Source organism: Cygnus atratus, chromosome 1 (assembly GCF_013377495.2).
Source record: "Cygnus atratus isolate AKBS03 ecotype Queensland, Australia chromosome 1, CAtr_DNAZoo_HiC_assembly, whole genome shotgun sequence".
Lineage (NCBI taxonomy): Eukaryota > Metazoa > Chordata > Aves > Anseriformes > Anatidae > Cygnus > Cygnus atratus.
In genome coordinates, this window is record NC_066362.1 from 137753849 (window position 1) to 137781198 (window position 27350).

Genomic DNA, 27350 nt, shown 5'->3' on the forward strand with positions numbered 1-27350 from the left:
TTGTAACAGTAAATGAGACTGGTGACCCAGGCTTCCTTAAGACACAGAATCATAGAACAGTTTGGGTTGGAAGGGACCTTAAAGACCATGTAGTTCCAACACAGTTTGAAACGACTCAGGTCCCAACAAGCATTTCTGCCAGAGAAGTGTTTAGTTCACCCGGGAGCAAATTTCAATGTAATTAAGGCCTTAAGACTGTGGGTTTTTTTTTTTGGCAGATGCCACCATATGGTGACTGACCTGTACACAGGTAAGAAGCGTCTGCTACCAGTAAAAGCAAGACCGCTATTTTAGAAAAAGGTAAGGAAAATAGTTTGGGTTTATGAGTTGGGATTAGGCTGTACAGCAGATAGATGTGTGGGAAAATATTTTTTTCCCTTGTGTAATAAAGAGGAGGAGTCACAAAACAAGTGTTGAGCTAGAAATAAATCATTTATTTTAAAACATTACAGGTTAATAAATAGATTAGTTTTCAGAAAACTTAATAATAAATAGCCTTTTATAATTTACACAAGGCAAATACAACATGCCTATAACTATTTTTTAAAAAGCAAAGAAAGCTTGACTTGTAAGCCATTAACAAAGAGATATATATACACTGTTCAGAAGCTAATAAAATAAATCATTTTATGTAATCTGTAGTGACTATATTGCAATAGCATCGAAGCAACCCAACCTGACACTGTGTATTTGCTGCCATCCACTTTTTTCCCCATGTCCCATCAGAACTGTTTTTTACATTCCAAGAAAAGAGAAGTGGTAAAAAAAATCCACAGTTAAAAAAAGAATTAACTTAAAAAATACCCCTTTTGTGTAACATTTTCTACTCTCTAGAGCAACCATCTGGGAAAAAAAGCAACAAAAATAAATACAGAAAACTTATTTGCAGCTTTTAAAAAAGATTTCTTAATCTGTAACTTTGTAATCATTTCAACATTGCTGTCTGAAACACTTGGGCACTAGTAATAACTTTTGACATCATTGCTGCCTAACACAGTAGACTAAAATCCTGCATCACTTAAGCCCATATTCAGCAGCACCAAAGAATTATTACAAAGACTAATCTCTGTAAAGAAAAGATATCAGGTAATAGATAAATTATTGATAATATTTAACAGTAAAACTTCAGCTGTTACATCATCACAAGACAACTGAGGAAGAGCTGTAGAGTCCTTAACGTTTTATATTTAAGGTAAGATGGATATAACGTGCAAAGCCCCATTTTAAGCACCCCATACTTTATAACCCGAGATCCTTCTTCAAATACAAACCCTCTATTTTTTTTTTTAAATAAAAAGCAAAGCTAAACCTCACAGATTCTAGTATTTCAACAAACAAAATCCAGTGTTTTCATTTTCCAGTGCCAGTTACTTCAGAAAAATACTTATGTTAAATATAAACCAAGATTATTAGTAGGAAGCCTCACTTGTCAAACTGTGTGATATGACAGGTCCTCATTCACGTTGGTTTCAGCTCACTAATAAATAGGCTCTATTTACACATACAGTGTCCTGGATAGTCAATACAGCAGATAACTTTGTTTAAATATTTTTCTTTCTTTTTTTTTTTTTTTTTTTACATAAGTATTTAAGGTAGCAAATTTTTTTTTGGTTGTATCAAAAAGGTTTCTATTCTCCTACTGAACATTTGAGGGATTTTTGTATTTGACACCTAATAAAGATCAGGAGCGACACATGTAAATCCTCCATACACTGAAGGGATAATGATCAAAGAGCTGTCTTCATGTAAGTAAGTATGTTTGGTAAGTACGATAGAAGCCAGACAAACAGAGTGAAACGTCTTTCATGTGGATTTGAATTCAATTCAAAATGCACCCCACCCCTGTCATCAGTCCACTTTATGTTATGTGTAACCTCCGTCACTTCTGCATCGGAATCAGAATACAAATCATCTGGCTCGTAGCTATCAGCACACGTAATGCAAAAAGAAGGTGGGCAGACCCACGAGGGACACCAACGCTCAGGAGACAACTATGCACATTTGCTCCCTGAGATGATGGAACTCAGATGTCTTATTCAAAGTTACTTGTAAAGGGGTGGAAAAGAGGAAACAGCTAAAATTCAGCTTCAGCAGTGCCTCCTCTTCAGTCAGAAAAGCAACAGGAAAAGACTAAAAGAGGTAGGACACCTAGAATGAGGAGGGCCTAGGATGGAAGAAGGAAGAACCCTACCAACAGTGACAAAATAAAATGTTAGTGCACTTCTCAGTTAGAATTGAACCAGATCAGGTACAGAATATGTACTGAACAAAGTAGCAAAAAATAAACGCTTCCATTATTTAGCATTCATGATATGAAAGGCTGGAGATATAAAGATGTGCAAGGCCACAAGAATCTCTTTCACCTTATGTGCTGGCTTTTGACATCTGTTTTAAACAAGATTAACTGGACGTTTCTAGAAAGCTCATCACAGATGAGGAGCAGCTGGGGAGAAGACACCTATGCAGACGTTTATCAGCTATAAGAATGGCCACAGGACCACAGAACATGGCTGCTACTTAATTCTTACTCTGCATAGAGAGTGTTCATCAAGTAAACTTGTTTGTGTGGTGCAGAAAATGGCAAGGTTTAGACAGGGCAGTCAAGTTTTTTTTTTTTGGATATAATATTTACTAATGATTTGCATATGCACCTAACGTACTAGGATAGGCACTTTCTAAATAAATAGGAGTAAATTTTAAAACAAAACACACAAATATGGCCAGAGGTCTGAGAACACAAATGTTTTCACTTTAACCTAAAGAAAGATTTTCATGGAACTGTTCAGAGACCAAATGCTAGTACAAAACCAACATGCAACTCCTGAACTCTGAATGTGGATTTTGAAAAGACAACTTGACTGCTTCAGAAAACAGCTAACATGGTTTTAAAAATGTAGGTCACTACAGGTCTCATAACTTATGTACAATTCAGGTTTCAATAAAAAAAGGAACTAGTATGACAAAACATACTTGTCTGCTGATAACCAATATACCATCTTCCAACCCCTAAAGGATAGGGTTTAGTATTAACCATCTTTCATAGCCCAATTCCCCTCATTTACAATCCTGAAACTTTCTAGAAATCATACGTAGTATCTGCAAATCCAGAGATGGCCCCTTCTCTGCTAGTGCTACTTTATTTCACCAAGACACCTGGCTTCTGTGCCAGTCTATAGTAACATATGTTTCTGCTAGTTCAGACTCAGAGTCAATTCAGAATCACTCCCACACAATTTGGGGTTGTAAAACTGGCTTCCAAATAACATCCTGGGGCTCTTATTCCCTCTGAATATTCCCTTCAGAATAGTAAGTCTTTGAGAGTAGGTCTTCATGTTTATTGCTGCTATCAGAAGGGCTTTTAACATTTCTCTGAAATTAAAACAGAGGCTGAGTTTTAAAGTAGCATTAATTCAAGTCAAAAAAACACTTCATGAGAGTAGACACTATTACTCCCCATTAATCAACATCTGCATTACCCTCAGCCAGCCACAAAGCTAGATTGATGATTTCTTGATAAGGTGTCATGAACTTTCTCAAACAGTCTCATAATCACTTTGTGTTTTGTTTGTTTGTTCAAGAGACATCCTGACATAGAGGTGTTGACTTCCACTGTACAATTTCCATTTTTGTACTTAAAATGGTAACATTCATTACTTTTCAAGCTTGCCTTACAATTTTTTGACTCGTGGTATTTTAACTAACAAATATAAACACAACATGAAAGTTAACTATTTTTTGGAAATACCAATATTCTTTAAAAGGTTTAAACTAAACAGTTCAGAATCATTCCAATCACAGCTTAACCTATTTTATACTACCTGTCAAAATATTATTGCTGAACTATTCACACAGGTCTGTAAGTCAGCAGATCTGATTCTATGTTCCTGTTGTTTTCCTGAAACTTAGCTCTCTGAATGCCTATGCTTTTTCAGTCTTTGACTGCTTTTCCCACATTATAAGGGGATGAGGCCATCTTTTCTTCTGAGCTCTGAGAAATCTCATTCTCTTTTGTCTTCTAAACATTTATTTTGTTTTTGCTGCTTATTAACTACTTCACAAAATGGTTTCCTGTCTAGTCACTTCACTAGAATCAAGGTATGTTGGTCATCTTTGAATTGCCCTCTTGTAGGTTACCTCTTCCCATTATGACTACGTTTTTTTTAAGAAGCTGTCAAGGCATCTAAGAGTTTCAATTCACGTTTCTGAATTCTGCCAAAAATACATGGCTCCTTCTGAATGCTTTACATGCTTAGAATTTGAATACAGTATTATAGACAGTGAAACTGAATTATTAAACCAATGTAGGCCATCTGAAACAAATACATTCACATTTATGCAGTATTTTTGGATTACAAAGGCACTGAAATAGTTCTGAGCTGCTTACAAATAAGCCACCATATAGGCAATGAGTCTGTGATCATTTCCACATCCTTCACAGTCTTTCTGTCTGCTCCCAATTAAAAACTCTCAGGTGAATGCGGTATGTCTTAATGCACATGTTACAAAGAAAAATGCATACCTGGACACTACCATCAGCTGATAAGGAAATAGTGAAGGATTTTAAGGGTCCACTGCTCTGTGTAAAGAATTCAATTTAAAACTCCCCAGTGTCTTCACCGCATGGCAGACCACGCTGCTAAGACAGTCACTAAAAAGGTCAAATCTGCAGTCCACAGTTCAGCCAATGTTTGTCTCAGAATTCACAGCCTTGACGGTGAACACATTGCAGTATTAACAAATTGCTCTACTCGCCTCCCCCTCCCCCCTTATTTTTAAGGTATGCATCACCCATGAAAGGTATCAGATTGAGCGCATTAGGAACTGATGTTCTCTACCCACATCAGCCACCATAACACAAGCATTCACACACAGGTCTGTCAGGATACCCACAAATCTTTTCTGACGGATCACCCTTTACAGTAAGGAAATACATCGGTCCCTATGCTGACTCAATCAACGGTTCCAATTAAGGTCATTTATTGTGTTGACTGGGGTACATGGACAACTGCTCCTTTGAAACTGGATGGAGGCCTCCAATTCATTTCATGTAGGCCACCAAATCGTCAGAGGGCAACTACCAACCTGAATCATATTTGAATCAGTGACCTAGAAATGAAAGGCTCTGTATCATTCCCTGAGCCATCCAGTTTCCCCTCAAAAAATATTTTAATCTGTCTTCATGTTAGGTTTATTTAAATCTCCGATATTGAAGTTGAATTCCTTGAAGACTTGTATAAGAACAATTCCAATAGATACTGTGGTGAATCCACATGCCATTCCCAAGAAATCTACCACTCCTACATTACTCCATTCCCTGAAAAGGATAGCTGAAGCCAGCAGGACTAGAGTGGTAAACACAACGTAGTAGATGGCTCCAAACACAGAGGAGTCAAAACATTCCAGTGCCTTATTGATGTATCTGAACTGAATGATAATGCTACATCCTAATACTGCCAGAAGTACCAGACAGAGGTACAGAGCCCTTTGACTCGATGGGTTATTGTGAAAGATATCTTGAGCAGCCAGCCCAATGCCTTTTGTGCTGGGAACAGTGAAACTGCCCAAGAGAGAGCAAATGCTGATGTAAACCATGATATTAGTAGGTCCATGAGCTGGAGCTATCCAGAAGATAAGCAGGAGAAGCATTAGCAGTACTATGCAGAGATAACCCACGAAAACTGGAAAACAAAAAGAAAACAAGATAACAGCACGGTAAGAACTCTTGGCATTCTTGACATTTTAGCAAGCAAATCACGTCTTCCCAACGAACCTAAGGCATACACCACAACTGAGATTTACTGTTGAATATAGACCTACATCGCTGCGCTTTTAGTGATGGTGTGGGCACCTGTAACTGGTGATGTTCTCACATGCTTTGTGTAAAGCGAATCATCAAGTAGTAAAATACATGGCTGCACATTTGAACTGAAGATGGCTTTTTTTTTTTTAATGCTCTCTTCCATCAGGGTTATACTCCTTAAGGTCCTGTACCAACAGACAGCTGTGACGACACCTTATTCATAACCTGGTGGACCCAGCAAGGAGCTTAGGCATAAAGTTAGATCCCATTTAGCTGAGTGGGATGAGTAGGGGCAGCTGGAAGAACCGGGAGGCCATATCATTTATATTATAGTGTTTGTATACAAAAATATTGTGTGCTTTAAAGTTTTAAAGAAATATATTTCCAATTCATTTCAGTCAGACACGCTGTAAATTTAGACCAGGGTATTTGTTTTGTTCTCTTTGTTCACAATTTTTTTTGCTTTGCTTTTTTTCCCCTCTCATCCTTAACTTTGGAAAGCTGATGTTGTTAGGTTTCAGTTTCTCTCGCTTAAAGCAAATGAGTATTTTTTATTTTTTTTTTTTTTTTACAAAACAACATAAATTGAGATCCTAGAATTATGCCTTTCATCTCTAAGAAGCAAGATACACTTTTTCAAGATTTTAGAATATTACAAGTTCAAAAGGCCATTGCTCTAATCTTGTTGTGAGGGAGAACGTTTTCAAAAGCATTTGTGTTTTCCTTTTGGCACACGTGTATCAATAGATCTGAGAAATTCTAAGTTCAGCAAGTCATAGTTTTCCTACACAAAAACCATACTGGTTTGCCTCAATTATGACATATTTTCTTCAGAAGTCAATTTTCCTGGAAGTGAAATGGAAGTGGCATGTCCCCTCCTCATGTGTGCTCTCAGTCTCACAAAATCATTCTGAGTTAAGAAAAGAACAAAGTACCTGGATTTGTTAGCTTCTCTTCAAGCTCAGCCTGAGTTGTTACACTCTCAGACTTTGGGGAGTGGATGATGAGAACAACAGATCCAGCGCAGCTCAGCAAACATCCCAGCTTGCCAAGAATGTTCAGTTTTTCTTTCAGCAAGTAAGAAGCTAAAATGGACCTTTCACAAAAAAAGGAAGAATATTAAAAGTGTGAATACCTCCCATTACTAATGCTCTAACACCTACTTTCCACATTAATTTCCTTCTTAAAGAAATTATTACCAGATGTTAGCAAATTTTCAAATAACCCTCAAAATGCACTTCTGACTTATCTTAGGGAAGATTCACCCAGTCTCAGCCTTACTCAATCTTTCATGTTTCATCTCAGGAAAAACAGCCCCCCCCAAAATATAAAAAGAAACAAAATGCCCTCCAAACAAGCAAACAGACCACCCCCCCCCCCAAACCATAACCCCCTACTCCTCCAAAAACAAACAAAAAACAAATGAAAAAACAAAACAAAACAAAACAAATGAAGGAAGGAACAAGCAGGTATCTGACAGCCCTGAGACAGACATCTACCTGTTAATGGTTTGTTGAGATACCAGTAACCCACATTTTTTATATGTTATGCAATCATGAGATAAAAGTCAGCTCTGGTGACAAAGATCCCAAGGCTCAGCTCAAACACGTAGCTGAACTAAAATATACAAAATTATGTGGCCTAGGCTAAAGTAATAGGTGGTGAGTAGAGCACCATTGTGCCTCACAGAGTATAAAACTAAAGAAAGACATGAAGTCTACACAAAGCAATTTATACTCTGAAGTAGATGACCAAAGCAGATAGATAATTCAGCAAACAACAGTGGGTAACAGGAAAAAAAAAATCTCAGGCAATGCACAGCATTGTTTTTAAATAACTGTACTTATTCCACTGTCGCAGCTTCACAGATAGTGCTTAGCTATTCACAGAATATTTAGCTGTAAATTAAACTCCATTCAGGAGCACTTGATGCCTTTTCTTGCCTCAAACTTGATGCCTTTTCTCCCCTCAAACGAGCATCACGCTGAAGAAGCTGTGGGCAGCCATATGAAGCGAACTTCAGGAAACTGGGCCAAACCCACTTAAATTAAAATCAGCATCAATAAACACATGGGTTGTGGATAGCAGGGCAGAGAAAGTGAAACAATGAGAAAGACCTACATAAGGAGGGAACTGTGAATAAGAGAATAAACAGAGGAGTCCAGAATAATCAAAGTGAAAGAAAAGTCATTTATCTATTCCGGATCATAGTGATAGTTAAACAGAAGATACTCAGAAACCCTCTCTTCACTGTTCTCCCACCACCACCACCCCAACACACACACACTTTACTGGGCAAAACAGGAATAGGTGGCATTGTAACACATCATTAAAGCTCATAAGCCTGACATCTTTTTAGGGGACCTCCAGTGATCATGAAGTCTGTTTGATGCTTTGCTCAGTAGTAGCAGCATTCAAATAAAAACAAAAAAAGCAAACTCTTACCCAAATGGAACGCCAAGTGCTCCCAAGGGAGTCACTAACACAGTTGGGACTGCAGTGTAGGCCAAGAAATTCCCTATTTGACCCAGAGCCACTGTCAAGAGAAACAGAAATAAGCCTTTAAATCCCTTTGTAAAAAGAAGGAATGAAAACTTACCCAATACTGCTTGAGAAAGACTGATCTAACTGGAAAATAGATGTTACAGATCTGCTCAGCTCTGTTAATTTTGCACTAACACAAAATGGCCAGAATTTTTATACATTAATACAGGATTTATATTTGCCATAGAAGATGATCCAAGAGGATACAGTAAATCTTATTTATACTCCACCAAGAGGACTTGCAAATAAGACTATCTAATCATGTGTTAAACACATGGATTACACTCAGATATCTTAACAGGGAGTGCTAAAAGCATATCTAAGCCACAATTTCAACTTTAGAACATGCATACACATAACACAAATGCACTTGCTTATAGTTTCTAACAGCAGTGTTCCCTTCTTGGTGGAAGATAAGGACAGGAAACTCATCTAATAATGAGATACTAAGCACATGCATAAAAGCTCCTCGACATACAGTAGACTGCGTCAACTTTTCAAAGCCACGAGAGAAGATCGAGACACGAGAAGAAATTCCTGACCACTGTAAGAAGAACAGATCCGTGCCAAGTCACAGTAAAAGCCTCACGATCTTATTCTCTCCCCTCTGCCCCAAGAAAGCCAATTCCTAAATGTACCACACTACTGCACTTCACAGCTGTGATAAACACTTCATGTGTTCAAGCTTTCAGCAAAAAAAAAAGAAAAACAGCTTGATGGTTTTGCAAGTGCTGGCACGTTTATAACAGGCCAACATGATGCTTGCCTAGTGACAGTCTGGTGAGAACCCTGAGACTGAACCCAAGTTACACACAGCTCGCATTTCAAGCTGATTTTAAGAGCCATTATTAGCATTTAAAAACATACCAAGAAGCCAAACTCTTTCTGCTCAGACTGGCATTGCCCTTGACTATCAAATATTGTTATCACCCTGCTCTTCACACCTGCAAAGCGCTGTGCAAACATTAATTAATTTACTGAATTAGCTCAGTGAAGCTGAAGACCTGTGTAACCTACATGGAACACGAAGGAGACAAACAAACTCACAGAACTGCAGAGCATGGCAAAATTAAACTAATTCAAGGCACCAAGGCTCTCTCTGTATGCTGGAACAAGCCAGAGAAGTTAATGAGCACCACTGCTAGAGCACAGGAGTCAGTGGTGGTATTCTGAATATTTTTTGCCCCTAGGAATGGAGTAACTCAGCTACCAGCCTCAGTTTTGTCCTTCAGCAGGCACATGCGGATACCTTCAAGGCATCCAACAGCCCTGAGGAACACCTTGCACAGAGGGCAGGGCACACCTGGCACAGTGTTTCTGCTGATTCCATACATTTTCAAGTTATTCTGGCAATAATTTGTTCATTTGTTTCTTTTTTGTAGTCCAGGTGCCTTATCTTTCTGACGACAGAACCCTAATAGATGGCACCAACACCGATACATAAATTAGGCCTCTGAAGCTTTGGTCACACTGCATGTATTATAAGCCCACTGAACTCACCAAGAGTTTTCAGTAGTACTGTGGAATAATAGTAACAGTCTCTCACCACTGTGAACAACAGGCCAGGATTAACAAAAACCAACTATAAAAAGAATCTGAGTAATGGCTACCATCTGCCTGTTGTTGAGGACCTTTGCTGCCAACCTACTCAGTCCTCAGTGGATAGAAATCCGTCTCCAGATACATCAGGGCTGTAAATCAAGACGTGACTTCAGCTCTTGATGGCACACCAAGCTGACTTTGCAAAAGGAGTACCGATATCCCAGAAGTTATTGCAACACAAAGCCTGGTGCACAGACATGTCTACATCAGCAAGGAGACCAGTAAGAGCAGATCTGAACAGCAAAAGATGTCTGCTCCATGCATCTCAGGGGTTTTATTGCGGACTCAGTTTAGCCTGCTCCCACAGACCAAGTCTGTTTGCAGCTGATGTGCATCAGCCATGTCCCTAGAAAGCACCTTCCAGCCTTGTTTCATCGTAAAGGAGCTCAGTTCAAAAGCTCAAACACTGCTCCACAATGTGAACTAAAGCACAGTAAGGGGAGACAAACAGGAGACTTCCTTCCCAAGTGCACTCCTGTTCTGCAATAACATGCTAAGACACACGCATCTACTGTAAAAACAGTCACAAATGCCAGAACCATGCAGCTATTAAAACCTGCACTGAAACTAATTCTTTAGCTAATGAGTTTAATGCTAACTGGAATATCTGTAATCACTGTTTGACTACAGTGTAAAAAAAAAAAAAAAAAAGTCCCTTAGCAGAATCCGTAGGCCTTCATTTGAAGTCTTCCAGTAGATCCTATTGCCACAAAATAGCTAGGCAGTGTTATTTCAAGTCAGCATGCCAACTTAGAAATGCTTGTTCATTGTCTGAACAAATATTGTGAAAACAAGTCGGTAGAGTTTATGCTGGTTTTGTTAGTCATCCTGACCCCAAATTCCATACTTGAGAAAACAGTATCAGCTACTATAATTTCACCCAGATTACTGGGGATATTGCTAACCCCCAAAACACCGCCTTTCCCTGGATCCCATAGCTGCCTACCTGGCCCTTGCTATTGCAGTGTTGCAATACTGAACCTGTAACGTCCTTAAGGAATCCTTACTTTGGTTCCTTTGTGAAATAATTGAGGCTGTGTTTTGAAATACCTGCACCTAGCTGATAGACAAAAGCCAAAGGAAACCTTTCCCTGCAGCTATTTTGCCTTCAGGCAGCTTTTAAGCAGGAAGTCTTTTCTTCTGATTCACCAAGATAAGCTCCAATAATAAAAACTCTCGTTTTAACTCCTGTTCTGAGATTCAAGTCAGAAACCTCACTCACAAAGGATAAACAATAGTGACCAAAGCATAATTTTTTTGCTGCTTAGGCAACAGTGATCGCAGCAAAGTCAGAAGCCCACAAAGAACTGCTTAAGCTCATCTTAAATTAGCTGAGGACTTGCCTCTGAAGCTCTGTTGGCTTCTACATTTGCTGCAAGCTTTGTCCTCTGAGGGATCTATCAACGTCCATTCCTTGTGTACGGCATGAAAACAACAAAAAATACCTTGTTGCATCAAAACATTTCCATATAACCCACAAAAGGCTGGACTAGTGTCTGTAAGTGGGGTTTGATTTTAAACTCCCGTGGTAAAACTAGGGCTGAACTAAAAAAGTAAAAAGCTAGTTACTCCACACGATGGATTCAAGTTGGAGACTGAACATAGTGTGAGGATAGCTTACAAAAATACTCTGATGAAAACTGTACAGATCTCATAATCAGCCCCTCATAATCATATGGCTTCATATTAATCTTGCAGATTTAAAACAATGCCCAAACTGGAACTGTCAAACTAGAAATCAAAAAATGTGTTTTTTTTTTGTTTTGTTTTTTTAATTGAGACTGGCTAACTGCTTTCTGATCTAAAACATAATGTGCTCAATGAGCCCTTTTGTGCAGAACTACAATTTCTTATTCAGCTTTGACTTTTATTAAAAACTGGGCACAGCAGTACAATCCAAAGACACAAAACATGCAAGAATCCAGAGTCAGAGCAGTGTGTGTGTGCCAAGGGCTACAAGCATCAAATGGTTCAGAAAATCTGGAAAGAAGTCTAACTTGGGTTTATCCCAGCTCTTTGCCTTTTCTAACACCATCAGACATAACAATCAGAGAGACAGTTTAGCAAGGGTGAGATATTCCCAAGGGAAAGGAATTTCATTACAAGCGAGTGCCAGATTCAAGATCAGAACCAGATTTTCTGATGTCTCATTTTGCCACCTAACCACAACTTCCCCCTTCAAAAAAAAGGAGCCATTTAAGATACTTACTTGCAATAGTGCCAGACCACCATACTATATCTGTCAAGTATGAAGTACCTGGGAGAGGAAGTATAGGAAGATATATTAGAAAAATATGAAACTGCAATATTGGAGCAACAAAATAGAATAATTTCCATACTCTCAGCTATTTAGGACCTTCATCTTAATCCTTTTCCTCAAGGCAGCTGAGCGAGCAGAAAACAAGGGAGGACAGAAGGTGCCCAGATTTGGCCTAGGTGTCCAAGTCAGACCTTCTTAAGGCAACATGTTAGAAGCTCTGGTGCCCAGTTTGAAGTACCTATGCGATACTAATGCTGCATTACTTTGAAGAGCGTCCAAAACGTCAGCAAATGAGAAAAAAACTCTGAAGGTGCCACTTAACATACACACTGGAGCCACTACTAGAAGAATGGGAAACCTATGGAAACAAGACATAATTTACATAAATTAGTTCGCTCAGGTAGCCTGAATGAAGTTGTATCACAGAAGTTGTTCTGGCACGCAGTTTTGGCAGTACGGGAGCATGGACGGATCCTCCTGCATGTGAACGTTTGGAAAACACTATGACTGAAGCCTCTGAATTACTGACATAATGTCACATCTCCAAGAGTGGAATAAAAACTCTGGATTGTCCTCTAGTGCCTCCCGAGCTCAAGGATGACTGTTTTCATTGTCAGATGATAGACTCTTGACCTGGAGCGCACCGGGGAGCCTGTACACCACATTTTATCAGCTCTACTTTTGTAGAGCATCAAGGCTAAACACTACTTACTAAACCAAAGACTAGCCCCACTGAACGTGACCTTGGCATCACGTCATTCTCTCACATTCTGCTCCTCTTTCTAGCAATCCAGCTCTGCATTTACTTGGGAAGATGCTCTCTTAAGGCCTGCTGGAGCAATAGGCAATATTGTACCTACAGCTAGCACTCTGAAATCCCAAATGAAAGAAAGATACAGTAATCTGCAACTCTGGAGACTTATAAAATATTAAATGCTTGGAAATCACACTATATAATTGAAGTGAGATGGAAAATGACTAATGAAAATGGCCAGCTTTAGAGTGGGTGTAATCATTTTTTAGACTTTTGTTATTGCATATAAAATAAAAACACTGTTGGGAGCACAAATTACAGAAAATATTGACTCAAGTAAGATAACTTTGCAAAATATTTGCCACCCGCTGCTGTTTCTAACTAAGTGAGGATTACTAATTGCATTGATACAATGTTATTGATTCGGGAGAGAACAGAGAAAAGACTTGAAGTGCCTCCTTGTTAATTATACAACACCTACTGAAGGCAATGGAAAAAAAGACATCATCTGACACCGACCATCTTGGGCTCCTAGTTCTGACCGCTAGGTTCAAGGAAGAGCCACATGGCTTCAGAACATTGAATGGAGAGGGACGGAGGGTATTTGCCACGCCAAGCACGGCAATAGGAAATGCTTGGCAAGGTACACAGATAAAAGTAAAATCTTCAAAGCAGGTGTTTTGCAGGTGCGACACTCGGACACCAGCACCAAGCACACGGATGCACACCCATCGCCCACTTAGCCCAGCACACAGCTGAAGCGATGAGACCCAACTATAGAGCAAAATGGAAAGTTCCTTTAACTAGGCCGGGCTGGAAAGTCACTCCTTTCTTTCTCTCTCATTTTCCCATTGTTTCCCTTACAAAAAGATTTGCATTTACGATGCAAACGTAACCTCTCTGTGGACAATGAAAATGGATTACAGCCATCTTGAAGGGACAGCACGCTTGCAAAACAGCGGCCTGTCTGGGACCCTTAACTGTAAGGTCACTGTAGAAAACGCAAAACAAACTTGCTAGCTCATCCTGCCAGCCGGTAGTAACAGAGCTGCAAGTTTGTGCTGCTCCACTGCACCCAGCCTGAGCGTGCTGCGGGCAGCAGGCAGCGGGAAGGCACCGCTGCTCTGACACAAGCCACGTCCAAAAAGGAAAATTATATGTATGTGTACACACACACGGAGGAAATACGGAATATGTTATGGTTGTTAATAAGGGTTTGTCCACAAGGAAGAGTTCCAGGAGGCTATGCACGCTCGCACACAGCCATCGCCTGCCCACCAGCTGCCTCCTGACCCCAGAAATAACAGCAGGCAGCCTGCCCTCACAACTTTCCTCGGGAATAAGGCATGACAGCGAGAAAACACACGCACACAGCCGCCGTCCCACCCCCGGAGCACCGAGCCGCCACCACCACACCGCCTCCCGTAAGCCGCGAGCCCCGGGGGGCTCCATTTTAAAGCCGTGCCCCCCTCCCTCGGCGACACCCCGGGCTGTCGGACGGACCCCAGCGGGGAGCAGCCCCCGCGCTGCTTTTTGGGGATGCCTGGGGGTGGCGGTGACGGTGTCGGCACCGCGGCCCTACCTCTCCCGCGGGCCCGCACGATGCCCTTCTTCTGCAGGACGAAGGTGGAGCCGTTCACCAGGCTGGACACCACGGCCACGCTCAGGCCCAGCGACACGGCGGCGGGGCCGGGCCCGGGCCCGGGGCTCTGCGCTGCCCCCTCGCCCGCTGCCGCACCGGCCGCCATCCGCATCGCCCCCGCCGACAGCTGCTGGCGCCGCGGCTCCGCCGGCCCGGCCCTCCCGGCACCGGCACCGCCCTGCGGGGGGCGGGCACCGGGGGGACCCGCCCCGAAACCGGGGCGGGGGGGAGCGGGGCTGTGCCGGCGGCACGATGACGTCATAGCAGGGCCCCCGCTGTGGCGACACGGCAGGGCCGCCGAGGGGTCGCTGAGGGGTCCCTGAGGGGTGGCGGGGGGGCTGTGGGGTGGATGGGGTCCCGGAGAGGGGCGGCTGTTTGTAGGGGAAGCGTGAGCTGCCTGTGCTGCTGCAGGCCTTCAAAATGCCGTCTGAGCGGCGTGAGGAGCCTCCTGGTGCCGAGCTGGCGGCAGGCTTCCCCCCTCGGCAGGAGTAGCGTGTAGGGCATGCTCCACTGCAGTGCCTGCCCTTCCTGAAATAAGCCATAAAAGGGTTACAGCGACAATATCTGCCCGAGGAGATGGTATCTTAGCTGGCAATATCTGCGATATCTGCCCGAGGAGATCTTAGCTAGCTGCAAATAAAAGTTCAATTTTCTGTCACTCCTATCAATCAGTACTTTGCATGCATTTTAGTGCTCCCAGGAAATACGAGTTCAGAAAAACTCCTGAAAATGTTTCTCTCTGTTTGCCTACTCTGCTTGAAGCAGCTGCCTCAGGAAGGCACAGGAAGGCTGGAGTATGTTTTCGTGTATGTTTAGCAGTAAAAAGATGTAATGCTTACTGCTGCGCTGCCTATAGTTCCACCTGCGTTGCTTCAGCAGGTCACCGTATAAATATTTAATACTATGGAAGGGAGGATTTGTCCTTGTGAGATTCTCAGGATCCGCAAAATGAGAACATATGAGGTGGAAGAACAGTTATGCACAGCAACCCTTTGAATTTTGCAAAGCACTAAACAAGGACAGAGGTGAGGACAAATACTGGCTAGTTATAAATACCAGTTTCTGATCTGCATGCAGCCTCCTAGCATGTACAATGAAATTTACTACAGGAAATGATTGATGTTTGCACAGCGGAAAGATGAGATATATTTAACAGCCTTCACAACTAATTACCAAGCACGTTTTTGAACAAAGCTCAAACCTGAGCAATTGTTATACTCAAAATCTCTCTGCGTTGTGGTCAAACAGAGACAAACAAAACAGATATTAGAGATCTTAAGAAAACAGTTTATTACTCTCTAGCCATGTTATTTTAATCTCCAAATTGTAAAACTTAGAAATGTCTCTCTAAAATACACTTTTGGATGGGTAATTCCAAATACAGTTAGCGTGCCTTGTTCCGTTGGTTACTATTACCCTTGCCAGCTAATAGTTGTAGTGTTCTTAAGGACTAGTCAGAGACTAAAATAAGAAACACAGTGTTGATAAATATTAACTTTGGACATATATTGAAAACCAGAGCCTGACTGCACTAATGTCTTCTAAGATCAATTGATGCAAAAAATCTGCGTTATGTAGTTTACAAACATATTGAACCAAAACATGAAGGTACCTCAAAAATAACAGCTCTTATAATTAATGGAAACTAGATGACCTTCCTTAAACTATCACATATGCCCAACATATAAAACCCTAAGGTACATCCAATCTTCTGAGACTGAGTTTTGTTGTGATAGCATCATTCATCCTGCCAAAGCTGTCTGATCCTGTTTGTAGTATTGCAAAACAACATGCTTTGGGTTAGTTTGGCTTGGACATTGTGGTGCTGCAGTACGGCTGATATCACTGTGGTCTGAAGTCTCATGAACACACATTGCACAGTAGGAACATCAGAACTTATGTGGCATTTCCTCTAACAAACTCTGCTCCTCTCCATCACTTCTTTCCAACCCCAGTCTCATATTATTGCTAGTTCCACACTTTTTGGCCACGTTTTGCTTATTTCAAACAATATGTGAGAACTGGTGTAAAAACTGTACAGGTTTTTTTATAGAAGTAGCTATCTCTACTCTGCAACACAATAGCAATGTGGGTGTTCAGGATCAGTCAAGAGGTATGTGCTGTATTTAGTTGTCTTACGCAGGGTTCCTACCCAGACAAAGGGATGAATGATTGAGGTAGGACTCTTGGGAAGAGGTGAGCAAGGCTGGTGGAGGTCCACCACTTTTTGTTTTGCTTCCTTTGCATTTTTTGTTTGGTTGATTGTTTTTCTGGGTAGAGGGAGGATGTCAGGGTGGAACTTTTCTGGTTAGGATGGGTTTTTCCCTGATCTGAAGGGGAAAGAAAAATGCTTCAGATCTGCCTGATCTGAAAGAATGTATTGTTTCCTATGTAATGGTTTGGATTCCTCTGTTACGATTGTTTTATGTATGTAAAATAAATTTTATTTTGAAATTAAAGCAGTTGTTGGAGTGTTTTATCTAGGCTAGAGGAAAATCAGATCATCCTGTATCTGACGCAGAATGAGAACACAGTAGCTATGCCCAGAAGGTGATCTGAGTCTTCTGATAAAGTAGCTGGGAGAGCAGGGTGGATGTCTACCAACAGCTGTATCAGACCCTGAGGCAACAGCAGTAATTCTGCTTGGCAGAAGCACTGTAAAGATCAACTTTGCCAGCAACTGAAGCAGTAAGAACTGAGACTGCAGAGAAAACAGCAAGAAGACAGTGGAAGAAGACTATGTTTTCTGGCTCTTGAGAACGAAAGACCACAGTAAGCAAAGTTATATGAGGACTGTTATGTAATGGTCCACTGAACCTCGGCCTGAAGATAACCTAAAAGCCCTTTCTAAGGAGTCTTGAGGATTTGGCTAGAGTCTGGAAGTGGATTTGGTACAAGGGGGCCATTGCTGGTACAAGTTGGCCTGCTTTGGAAAGGAAGTGACTTGAATCTTGGTGGTAATCCAGCTCTTGGCTTGTGGTAGGCATGGATCCTGTCAGCTCTTTTGCTCTCCTCTCTGCTCCGTGAATAAGGACTTCACTGAACTGTTCCAGAGAAGACAGCGTGCAGTCTTTGGGCCCAGGTTTGGATGTTTAAATCCTTAGTGGCCTTTGTGAAATTAAACTGTAGCTCTGAGCTCTACTGCGCTGTAGGCCATGGTCACAAGGCTCCTGAAGTCACAAGGCCATGGTCACAAGACTCCTGGGGCTGGAACTGAAAAAAATCAGGCATAGCCCTAATGTCTGACACTGACAGTCTGAAACTGCAACAATATGCCACCTTATACCCTGTCTGCAATATGGGAGGTCTCACAAGCATCCACGGTCTCTCTGTCCTGCGGGTTACCACAAGGAAGGCAGCCCTTAGGTATACTGGCTGCCTTCCAGGGCAGAACAATGGGCTGCAAATAAGCACGACCCACTGCAGTCTGAAATTGGGTGGAAAAGTGAGGATGGGAGGTTTCCTTTGATCCTTTGTCCGAGGTTCCTGCTGTGGAGCTGCTATCAGTGCAACAAAGTCTGGACTGAATGAGTAACGGAGTTTTGCTTTCTCTTTCGCCTACGGAAAATAAATTCTCACCTAAATGGCAGCTTCCTTCCCAGAGAGATGGTGCAAGGCTGATGGCAGGTTATTGACAGAGGAAGCACGGCAGGTGTACTGCAGATAGATCGGGCACTTTCAGCTCTCCTGCAGGGAAACAGGTCTCTTCAGAGGAAATCTGTCTGTTGTGCAACCAGCAGAAGCTAGGCAGCTAGTTCTGATGTATGTTCATTAACAGGCTGCAGAGAACCCAATTTAATTAACACCATGTCTGCTCCCACATGCTGTGCAGAAATCAATTCTAGATCCCCCGTGACTGGGGAACACAGGAAAAAGCACAGATTTTCCAGTTAATCTTGTGGCAGATGGTATAGTCCACCTACATTAGTTGCAAAGTCTGACTGGGGCATGGTCTCCTATACTGACTTTCCACTAATGTATTGCATATAGTATATGTATATCCAGCTCTTTGTATATTAGAATGATGGTGAAAGTCTGGTACATATAAGCATTTTAGCATTTTAGCATGAACCTTTAGAACGAGTCTTCCAATGAAGGTATGATAATCACAATCATTAGAAAAGCAGGCTCTATCACAGCCTTGGGTGCAAAGAATCTGCCTGACTTTCCCATACCTTGGCTGTTAATTGGAGTTAACAGTTGGGAGTTCTGGACTGTGCTTCGGACTTACATACGTTGTTGTCAGCTTTGATGTGGTGACCTATACCAACACGTCATCAGCTGCACACCAAACTAGTATGTTATAATCATTGAATTCCCTGTAGTGATGATCTCTTCCTTTTAAACTGGTCAGCTGCTGAATTGAGCAAGTGGAGACTAAGTTTCAGGGTATACCTTGGAGAGTTGGGCAATTCAAATTCTCTCACAAGTGAAGAACTTCAGAGGCATTCCTCTCACTAATCAAGTAAACTCTGTCATGAGATTTGGTGAGCAATTTCAACAGTATGCATCTGGATTTTCTACTACATTGCTGCTCAGAAAATAGTCTTTTCTAGCAGACACCTCAGGGAATATAACAGTCAACTGCCTGCTTGGAGATCAGTCTTTGTAAGGTAGAGTGCATCCTTCCTTACAATCCTGCACTCCAAAGCCCGAATTTCACTGTAAAGTTTATTTTTATGTAGATGTTTTTGAATGGGATTTCAAGGCAATGTTGTTGCATGACTACATATGCACTGCAATGTATTTGAACTGGATTTTTTTGTCACCCAACCAAATTTTATTTTTTATTATTTTTATTTTTTTTTGTCAAACAATGGGGAACCAATTTCAATAAGAGAATAAGGCTTATATCCTAAACTACTTTCCACTTGAAGCTTGACTTTCAATCAACCATGCCTTTGCAAACTGTAAGCCATTGAGCTTGCAGTACCTATCTGGAACCCTGGGATTTAATTCCATGTGTTTACCTAGGTGTTTATGTCACCATTCTAGGAATATGTTTTATCTACTAAATACCTGCCTTCTCAGCAGTAAAGCTGCATCTCCGAGTTCACTCACCATTGTCACCAGAGAAGGTCCCCCAGACCCCTGTTCTCCTCTGGGAGAACAGTACCCAGAAGCTGGGATGCCCAGCTGAAGGGCTTGAGCAGGGTCCTAGCAGAAGAGGTGAAACACTGACAGGAGCTGTTTCCACAGAGAGTCTACCAAAACCATCATGGTGCAAGAAGGCTTTCCATGAAATTCCTCTGCTCCAAAGTGGAGCAGCTGCAGTGCCAGCTACTTTGATATTTAAAGCTTTGTTTAATATTTAAAACAGAGCTGGTTTGAGAGTTGTAATGGAAGGTGGCTGTGGTTTCTACTTATCTAAGCTGGAAGGAAACCAGTTGGCATGAAGTTAGTCTCACTGTGTTTGTCAGATGTTCAGTGCTATAACACAATCGTCACACCTGCTGATTTGCACCTTTTAATAAGACAGGGCTATATTTATACTAAGCGTAACTTTTAAGATTCTAGACAATGTCAGAAAGTCATTGTCACCTCCTAGGGAAATTCATTCGTCTTCTATAAATCCTGTCTATGTCTACACTGAAAAGTCATTTTTCTTAGTAGTCAAAGTGCCTAGTATATGATAGATCGATATTAATGCCCTGTTGTATGTCATGGTTCCTAACATAAAGTGAGCTTTAGTAATAACTAAAATGCTTGGGTTGAATTTGGTTGGAATTCACACAAAGCAGCAGAAAGGAATGCTATCTAACTTATGTTAAATTGGAAGTCTTGTTTCATGTTATTAGCAGATGAGGTACCAGGGATGCAGGACAATTATTAGACTCACTCACTGAGTTTCTTCTTATTTCAGCTATTCCACTTCTGTATTTTACATACATCTGTCTTACAGATTTCTTTGATGTTGCCTGCTCTTCAAATACTTAATTCAAAGGGGTCAGTCCCTTTTGCAGTTCTACTACTAGTTGGCACAGTGTTATGTTTGTACTGGATGTATGAAGATATACAACAACAATCGACCTGCACACAAAAGGTTTTAGAGTCACTAAACTGTCAGAATGAGGTCTGAGAACAGGAATGCCTGTGTTTGGCTGTCACTAACTTGAAAGTACCTAGAAACATTTACTGGCTATACATGATATCCAACAAATATTGTAGATTACGCCAACCTTCAGGGCAAGTCTTCCTGTGTACAGACTGCAGGCAGACTGCAGTCTTTGATGTACATCATACTATCTCTAGTTTTAATGATAAAGACCATTTTAATAATGATTTTAGTGATAACCACGACTGAAATGAGATCTTGTGGCTCAGTCATGGCTGACTGTAACAAATAATAGTGTCTCTGGTTTAATGATCTAATCTTAAACTCAATGAAACGATGAGGTTCCTTTGTCAAGTAAATGTGACTTAAAAAAAGAAAGAGAACAAAACAACACTTTAAAAAAGGGACCTGCGAACAAAAGAGTATTTTTAAATCTTTTGTCTCAGGATGTCTTTCCTTCAAACGATGCTGACTGCATAATAGTACTGTGCAAGGCAGACATGATAATTGCTACTTCAGCATGTCTAGCAATAGAACAGCAAGAACGTCTTAAGCCTCTTCCTCTCCGTGAGTGAGCAAGTATCTGAAACAGAATCATTCTCTGCCTTAATGTTTCTTTTGGACTCTGTTTGGCTGACTTCAGTTTTGCCAACCCCAAAAATTAATATTTGGGAGGCTTCCCTCCTTTGGCCCTTAAATAAATCATTGGTTTGTCTGTTTGTTTATTTGTCTCCTTTTTAACTTCTTCTGCCCCACTTTGAGCTCACAGAGAATGGTAGGTGTGTAATACCTAACACAGAGTTAGAGCAGGGAAGGTTTTCAACCACCATGGTCAGAGTTCCCTCTCCTCAAAAAGAAAAAAGCAGGCTTGAATCCAAAAAGGAAAAAGCCAGCTGGATTTTGAGATGGGCATTGTTCACATGCACAGGGAGAAGAAAATGCACCAGATGTAGTATGAAGTCAGAAGGCAGAAATCTTAGCTCAGGAACCAGAAATACGCTTCACTAATACTGCACTGGACCCAGACCTTTCTTTTTGCAGGTGCCTACACCCACGCCAATTCTTCCTGCTGTAGGAACAGCTGAGGAGCACTGTGTATACAAGCTGTCCTGATGCAGGGCAAACAAGAATTAGCTCATTAACCATAAATTAACTCCTTCTGTCTTTGCAATGAGAGTGTAGCCAACTGGTTGCTGACCCTATAGTGGGATGTGAAAATGTTCTTCTCTGTAGAGCCTGGACACCTGTGTTGTAAAAACACAGACTCTTATCAAACGATCTAAATAATCAGTAGCAGAATCAAAGCCACGGCCTGTTTTCTGCTGGAAGGTAGGTAGGCCACAGCCATGCAGTAGCTTGAGGAAATGGCCACCGTGCTGTGATTCTGAGACAAAGTAGATTTTTTTTTCTCTGTCAAGTAAGAAAACAGCCTCCTATTTGCATTAGTGCTTAAAGAAAATGCAAGCAAATGCTTCTTGCACATCTGAACTGTGAAATACACGTTACAGTTAGTCTCTGAGGTTTCCATACTGGGCCTTTCTCAGTATTAATTCTCAGTATATCAAGATTAAGTATGTGGATCGACTGACATCAGTGTGTGAAATGAGAAGTGGAACACCTAAATGGCACTTGAGTGTCTGGGCTGTGATCCTCCCTTTCCACTGGTTCACTAGCAGCTGGGTGCAGGGCGACGTGTTACCACACAGTTGGTCAGGCACATTCAAAAACACCAGGCCTTGCTGCTCCTTGGAGCAGGCTAATCCTCTGTTGTGCTGAGTTGCTGTCTTCTAACCGCCTTTTTATTTATTTTTCCTTTTTTTCCCCCCGGTTTTATAACTATCACATTAGTGGTTTTCCCCCGAGGCCTTGATTTGATAACTAATATGAGTCAACAATTTCACTTTTGTGTGTGTGTGTGCTTTTTTATCTTGCCTGGCTCTCTCACTGCTTGAAAACAAATTTCTTCAGTAAAGCCACATATCTTAATTACTTAATTGGGCCCTGGGCTGTAGGCTACAGTTTATGACCTTCGGAGAGGACATGGCATTTCAGTATAGCTATTTTCCAACAGACAATGATTGCTGCATTATGGACCTGGGCAATGCATTTGCTAGTGTGGGGAGGTGGCCTGTCCCTGGGGAGCTGCTGAGGGATGGGGAGGGAGGGAAGGAAAAAGATGGCCTGGGAATGGAGCCAGGAGATGAAGATGGGATCTTATTAATGATATCTTAAGTGTGGGAGACAGAGGGATTTGGCCAACCTCTCCTCAGTGGTTTGTGGGGACAGGACAAGGGGCAATGGCCACAAGATGGAGCACAGGAAGTTCCGCCCCAACGTGAGAAAGTACTTCTTCAGGGTGAGGGTGACGGAGCACTGGAACAGGCTGCCCAGGGAGGTTGTGGAGGCTCCTTCTCTGGAGGTATTCAAGGCCCGTCTGGAAGCCTACCTGGGCAACCTGCTCTAGGGAACCTGCTGTAGCAGAGGGATTGGACCCGATGATCTCTTGAGGTCCCTTCCTTCCAACCCCTACAGTTCTGTGATTCTGTGATGTGCTTGTAAGGTTCCTTCTGGGTGAGGAGACAGGCAGCACCAAGAAGTGTGGCTGAGGCAACACGTGGATTTTGAGACCTGTTGGGAAAAGCTTTCTTCTCCTGTTGCCTCTGGTGTCCTTGCTGAGGGGCACTGTTTTGGCTCTGTGGCTTGCAGCAGTCACAGACTTCTGCTTCCTTTCTCAACCTGGCTGTCAGGAGCTCCTTTGCCCTCTGCATGCCATGTCCGCTGTTGCTCTCCAGCCAGCAGTCCCCCTGCACCCATTCAAACCAAAATGTGCTGTGCTGCATGGCTGCAGGGTGACCTCAGCCAGCTCCATGTAACAGAGGCACCTGCAGCAGCCCCCACCTGGTACTGGCAACTGTGCCACCTGGGTGGCCTTGCCTTGATCTACAAGTGCAGCAACAGGTTCTCATGTGAGCATCCTTTCTGTTTGTCAGCAAAAATGACAAATAGGGTTGTTTTCTTATAAGAAAATTCAGTAGTATCTCATATGACCAAAATAGTGTAACCTTTTCTACGGATGGGTCCTGCATGGTATGCTGTTCATGGATCAGAGACCTGACTGATGCTGGGCAACTCAGGGTTCACAGCATCTAAAGGGATGCAAGATTATCTCTACTATTCCCTCTTTCTTTCATAGAGTCACAGAATCACAGAATGGCTTGGATTGGAAGGGACCTTAAAGCCCACCCAGTTCCAATCCCCTGCCCTGGGCAGGGACACCTCCCACCAGACCAGGTTGCCCAAAGCCCCATCCAGCCTGGCCTTGAACACCTCCAGGGGTGGGGCATCCACAGCTTCTCTGGGCAACCTGTGCCAGTGCCTCACTACCCGTACAGTGAAGAATTTATTCTTAATGTCTAATCTAAATCTCCCCTCTTTTAGGACCATTCCCCCTTATCCTATCATTATCTACCTGAGTAGAGAGTCCTAATATGCCTTACCATCACCCTCCCAGGTGGGTGCAGTACTCAAACCATGGCTCTGCTGAACCTGGGGGCTTCTGTAGTTTTGTGGCCTCTGAGTTTGTCCAGAATGCCCAGACCCCTACTGAGCCCCAGCCCACTTAGTGGCAGTCATTGCTGGAGAAAGGAAGAGCACCCAAGGGGGACAGGTTATTAAAAATGAGACTTCTTTTTAGAGTAACTGTGCACTGGGACTCCTTCTCATCATGCATGTGCTCTTTCCAGTCATCCTCAGGCTGTCCTGGTTATGGAACCACAACCTTATCATTGACTGGCTTCCTTCTGGGATGCAACTGGGATCCTTCTGCTCCTCCTCAGGAAGGGGACACTTGGAGTCTGAGGGCAAGAGCCAGCCCCTGGGGCTGCCACACCACCACAGGACACTGTATGGGGTGGTTCCCAGATCTCCCTCTGCCTGCCTTGCTGGGACCCCTATGCTTTTCTTCTCAAGAAGGATGGGATCTTAGTCCCAGTGTAAATTACAGGGGTCTATACTGGCATCACTGTGCAGAACTGGTACCCTCTGTTTCTCCCCCTGAAGCTCTGTGAATGTCTGCATGCGACTTGCTGGTTCACAAAACTGGAGCTGAGACAGGCATATGGTTTGCTCCAAATCTGGCAGGGGAACAAGTGGAAAAAGCACTCTCTGCACCACATCCAGCCACAAAAAGCATCTTGTGATGCCATTTGATCTCTGTAATGCTCCAGCCACCTTCCAACATTTTGTAAAAGACATCCTGAATTATTTTATAATTGCGTTGTAGAATACATAGACTGCATTTTTTTATTCTCCACCATTCAAGACACACATAGACCATTCCTGGGAGGTCTTAAATCATTTGCACAACAACAACTATGCCAAATTCAAGAGATGCTCCTTCCACAGGGTGGAAGCATGGGGTGGAGGTCCTGCAGTATCTGGTGAGCACCTGTGGCTTTTGTAGATACCCCAAGGGAGGTTGAAACCATTGTGAGCGTGGGGTGGAATGTCTCTCAGGATTTGCCAGCACCATTGATGGTTCATAAAAGGTTTTTCCTGGACTGTGGCACCCATAATAGCTCCCTGCCTTGCCCACTGAGCCTCCACCATTTCATGTTTTCCCTCCACTTTAGTATGTGTCTGAGGAAACAGAATTGCAAGGCAGACAGCTTACCATGGAAGAACAACTCAGATTTGGAGGCACATCTTGCGCATGCGCCCCTGCACTCTTTTTACCAAGACACCTCATTCTCAAGCAAAGGTTGAACTTACTGAAGAAGTTACTGAACTTATTGAAGAAGCCAGGCTACTGCAAGTGACCGTTCTCGGCACAACATCATGCTGTGGCAAGCAACTCCACATCCCATAAGAACCACTGTGCGTGCAGGTCCTCCACCAATGTCATGACGCACCTGCAGCTGGACATGGGCCCACTGGAAGATGGAGCACCTGATTACCTGGACCTATGCGTGGTCCATGGTACAGGCAGATGTTGCTGACTGTATCTACTCGTGTGATACCTGTGCTTATGCCAAAAAGCCTCTGCAAAGATATGCGCCACTTCCTAATCCCAACCAGCCATGGCAGTTTGGGACCATGGATTTCACAGCAGCCTGTGCCCCTTGCAGGGGAACACGGTTGTCTTACTAGTGTGAAGTCACCTGGACGGGATGCTCTGTTTCCCTCATGAAGCTGCTTACAGCCCCTTGGTCTGTCTGACTTTCTTCAGCATGTTTTTCAATTCCACACAGCATCATTATTGATCGGGAATCCCAGTCCATTGCCAGACTTGGGAAAGCGCTCATGGCTTTCCTCCAAGTGCAAGACCACCTCTCTTCCTCCTGCCACCCCCAAGTTAATGGGCAAAAGCAGGGATAAAATTGATGCTTCAACAGCATTCCGGCTGTTAAAGTAACTTTCCCCAAGATCCCTGAAGTGAGAAGTTGTAAGACGTGGTGCATCTTCAAAATGGTTGGGACTGGAGCATGTGACTTACAAAGAAAGGCTGAGAGACTGTGCCTGTTCAAGACTTAAGAGAAGTCTAAAGGGGAGTTGTTCGTGTCTACATCTACCTGATCAGAGAATACAGAGAAGACAGAAGACCCGGTCTGATTAGACCTTCTGTGAGCAGGTGCACAGATAACCTTTAAAGTCCTTTCCTTGTATGTTTCTAGGCTGGTGGGAATACTAGACTAAATTAAATAGCTGTGAAAGTCGTCTGATTTGTGAATAGTTTTAAAGGTATCAGCCTTGGAGAGTTTAGGGAGAAAACATAACATTTAATTGAATTTCTCTTTTGTGCAGCCTAAGATGCAAACCTTCATTGTACAAGCCTCTTCTTTTGCTGAAGGCTCATTTTATTTGTAAGATGCTGCCTCAGCATCTGTTTTTCACCATGTAAGCACACTGTGGAGTGACAAAGAGATGGGCCAAAGCTGCAGTGTCAGAGTGGGAAGGAAGGAAGGGAAGGCTTAACATTTGCTAGGTTTTGATGGAGGACAAGCATGGAAGATTAAAGGGCAGTGACAAGGGTGATGGCTGGCCTGTTGACTGTAAGGGAACAAAGGGATTGTGATTAGGAAAAAGGTCACTAGACTGGCAGCTGCAAAAGAAGTGAGACTCAAAGCCAGAGAGAAAATGCATAGGTCAGCACGGGGTGATGAGAAGGGGTGATTCTGAGATTAAAAAGTGCTCACCATCCAGGGGTGGCGGAATTTGGCCTCAAGAGAAAAGGTATCACAGGGAATAGGCCGGCCACCGTCTCTAACAGGCTGGAAGAAATTAGTGTTGCTTTTTTTTTTTTTTTTTTTTTTTTTTTTAATTAAGGTTTTTTGCCAGGTACAAAATTGGCACAAGAAAATGTCACCCAATCACTGCGCACAAACAAAATGCCACGGTACTAAGCGACTTCATTTTTAAAGGTTATGGCACCCTGGTTCTCATATCCCATATTTCAGTTAACTAATATAAAGTGTCTCCTTTATTACCTTTTCTTTAAAATAAGGAAGGTAAGCATGTCCCTTAGAATAAGACACTTCAGATCTTAATGTCTAAAATAGATGGAGGAACTAAACAGATATGAAAATGACAGCATAAAAAATCCTAGTACAAGCACTTTCTAAGTAAATCATCACTTCATTGAGATGAAAACATTTATCAGCTTCAGATTAAGTTGTTTTTTGATGCTGATCGGCG

At 42.5% G+C, this 27350-nt stretch overlaps 2 protein-coding genes across 2 annotated transcripts in view; both read right to left on the bottom strand.

Annotated features, from left to right (window-relative positions):
- NIPA2 (NIPA magnesium transporter 2) overlaps nt 1-6861 on the bottom strand; it is a 21074-nt gene extending 14213 nt beyond the window's left edge. The window contains exon 1 of the mRNA XM_035558159.2: nt 6736-6861. The gene's annotated coding sequence lies outside the window, so the exon portion shown is untranslated. The remainder of the gene's footprint in view (nt 1-6735) is intronic.
- NIPA1 (NIPA magnesium transporter 1) lies at nt 412-14763 on the bottom strand. Its single transcript, XM_035558163.2, has 5 exons — nt 14543-14763; nt 12156-12203; nt 8246-8336; nt 6736-6896; nt 412-5678 (listed from the first exon to the last, which is right to left on the bottom strand). Exons 1-5 carry the CDS (start codon nt 14712-14714, stop codon nt 5167-5169), a joined length of 984 nt encoding a protein of 327 aa, XP_035414056.1. The 5' UTR covers nt 14715-14763; the 3' UTR covers nt 412-5166.
- Between the last annotated feature and the right edge of the window lie 12587 nt (nt 14764-27350).

Coding starts and splice junctions, on each gene's coding strand:
- NIPA1 (XM_035558163.2), bottom strand. CDS start 14,714: ATGCGGATGGCGGCCGGTGCGGCAGCGGGCGAGGGGGCAGCGCAGAGC. Junction 8,337..12,155: donor GTGGTCTGGCACTATTGCAA/GTAAGTATCTTA, acceptor TTCTCTTGACAG/TGGCTCTGGGTCAAATAGGG. Junction 5,679..6,735: donor AGAGAAGCTAACAAATCCAG/GTACTTTGTTCT, acceptor TTTGTTTTCCAG/TTTTCGTGGGTTATCTCTGC.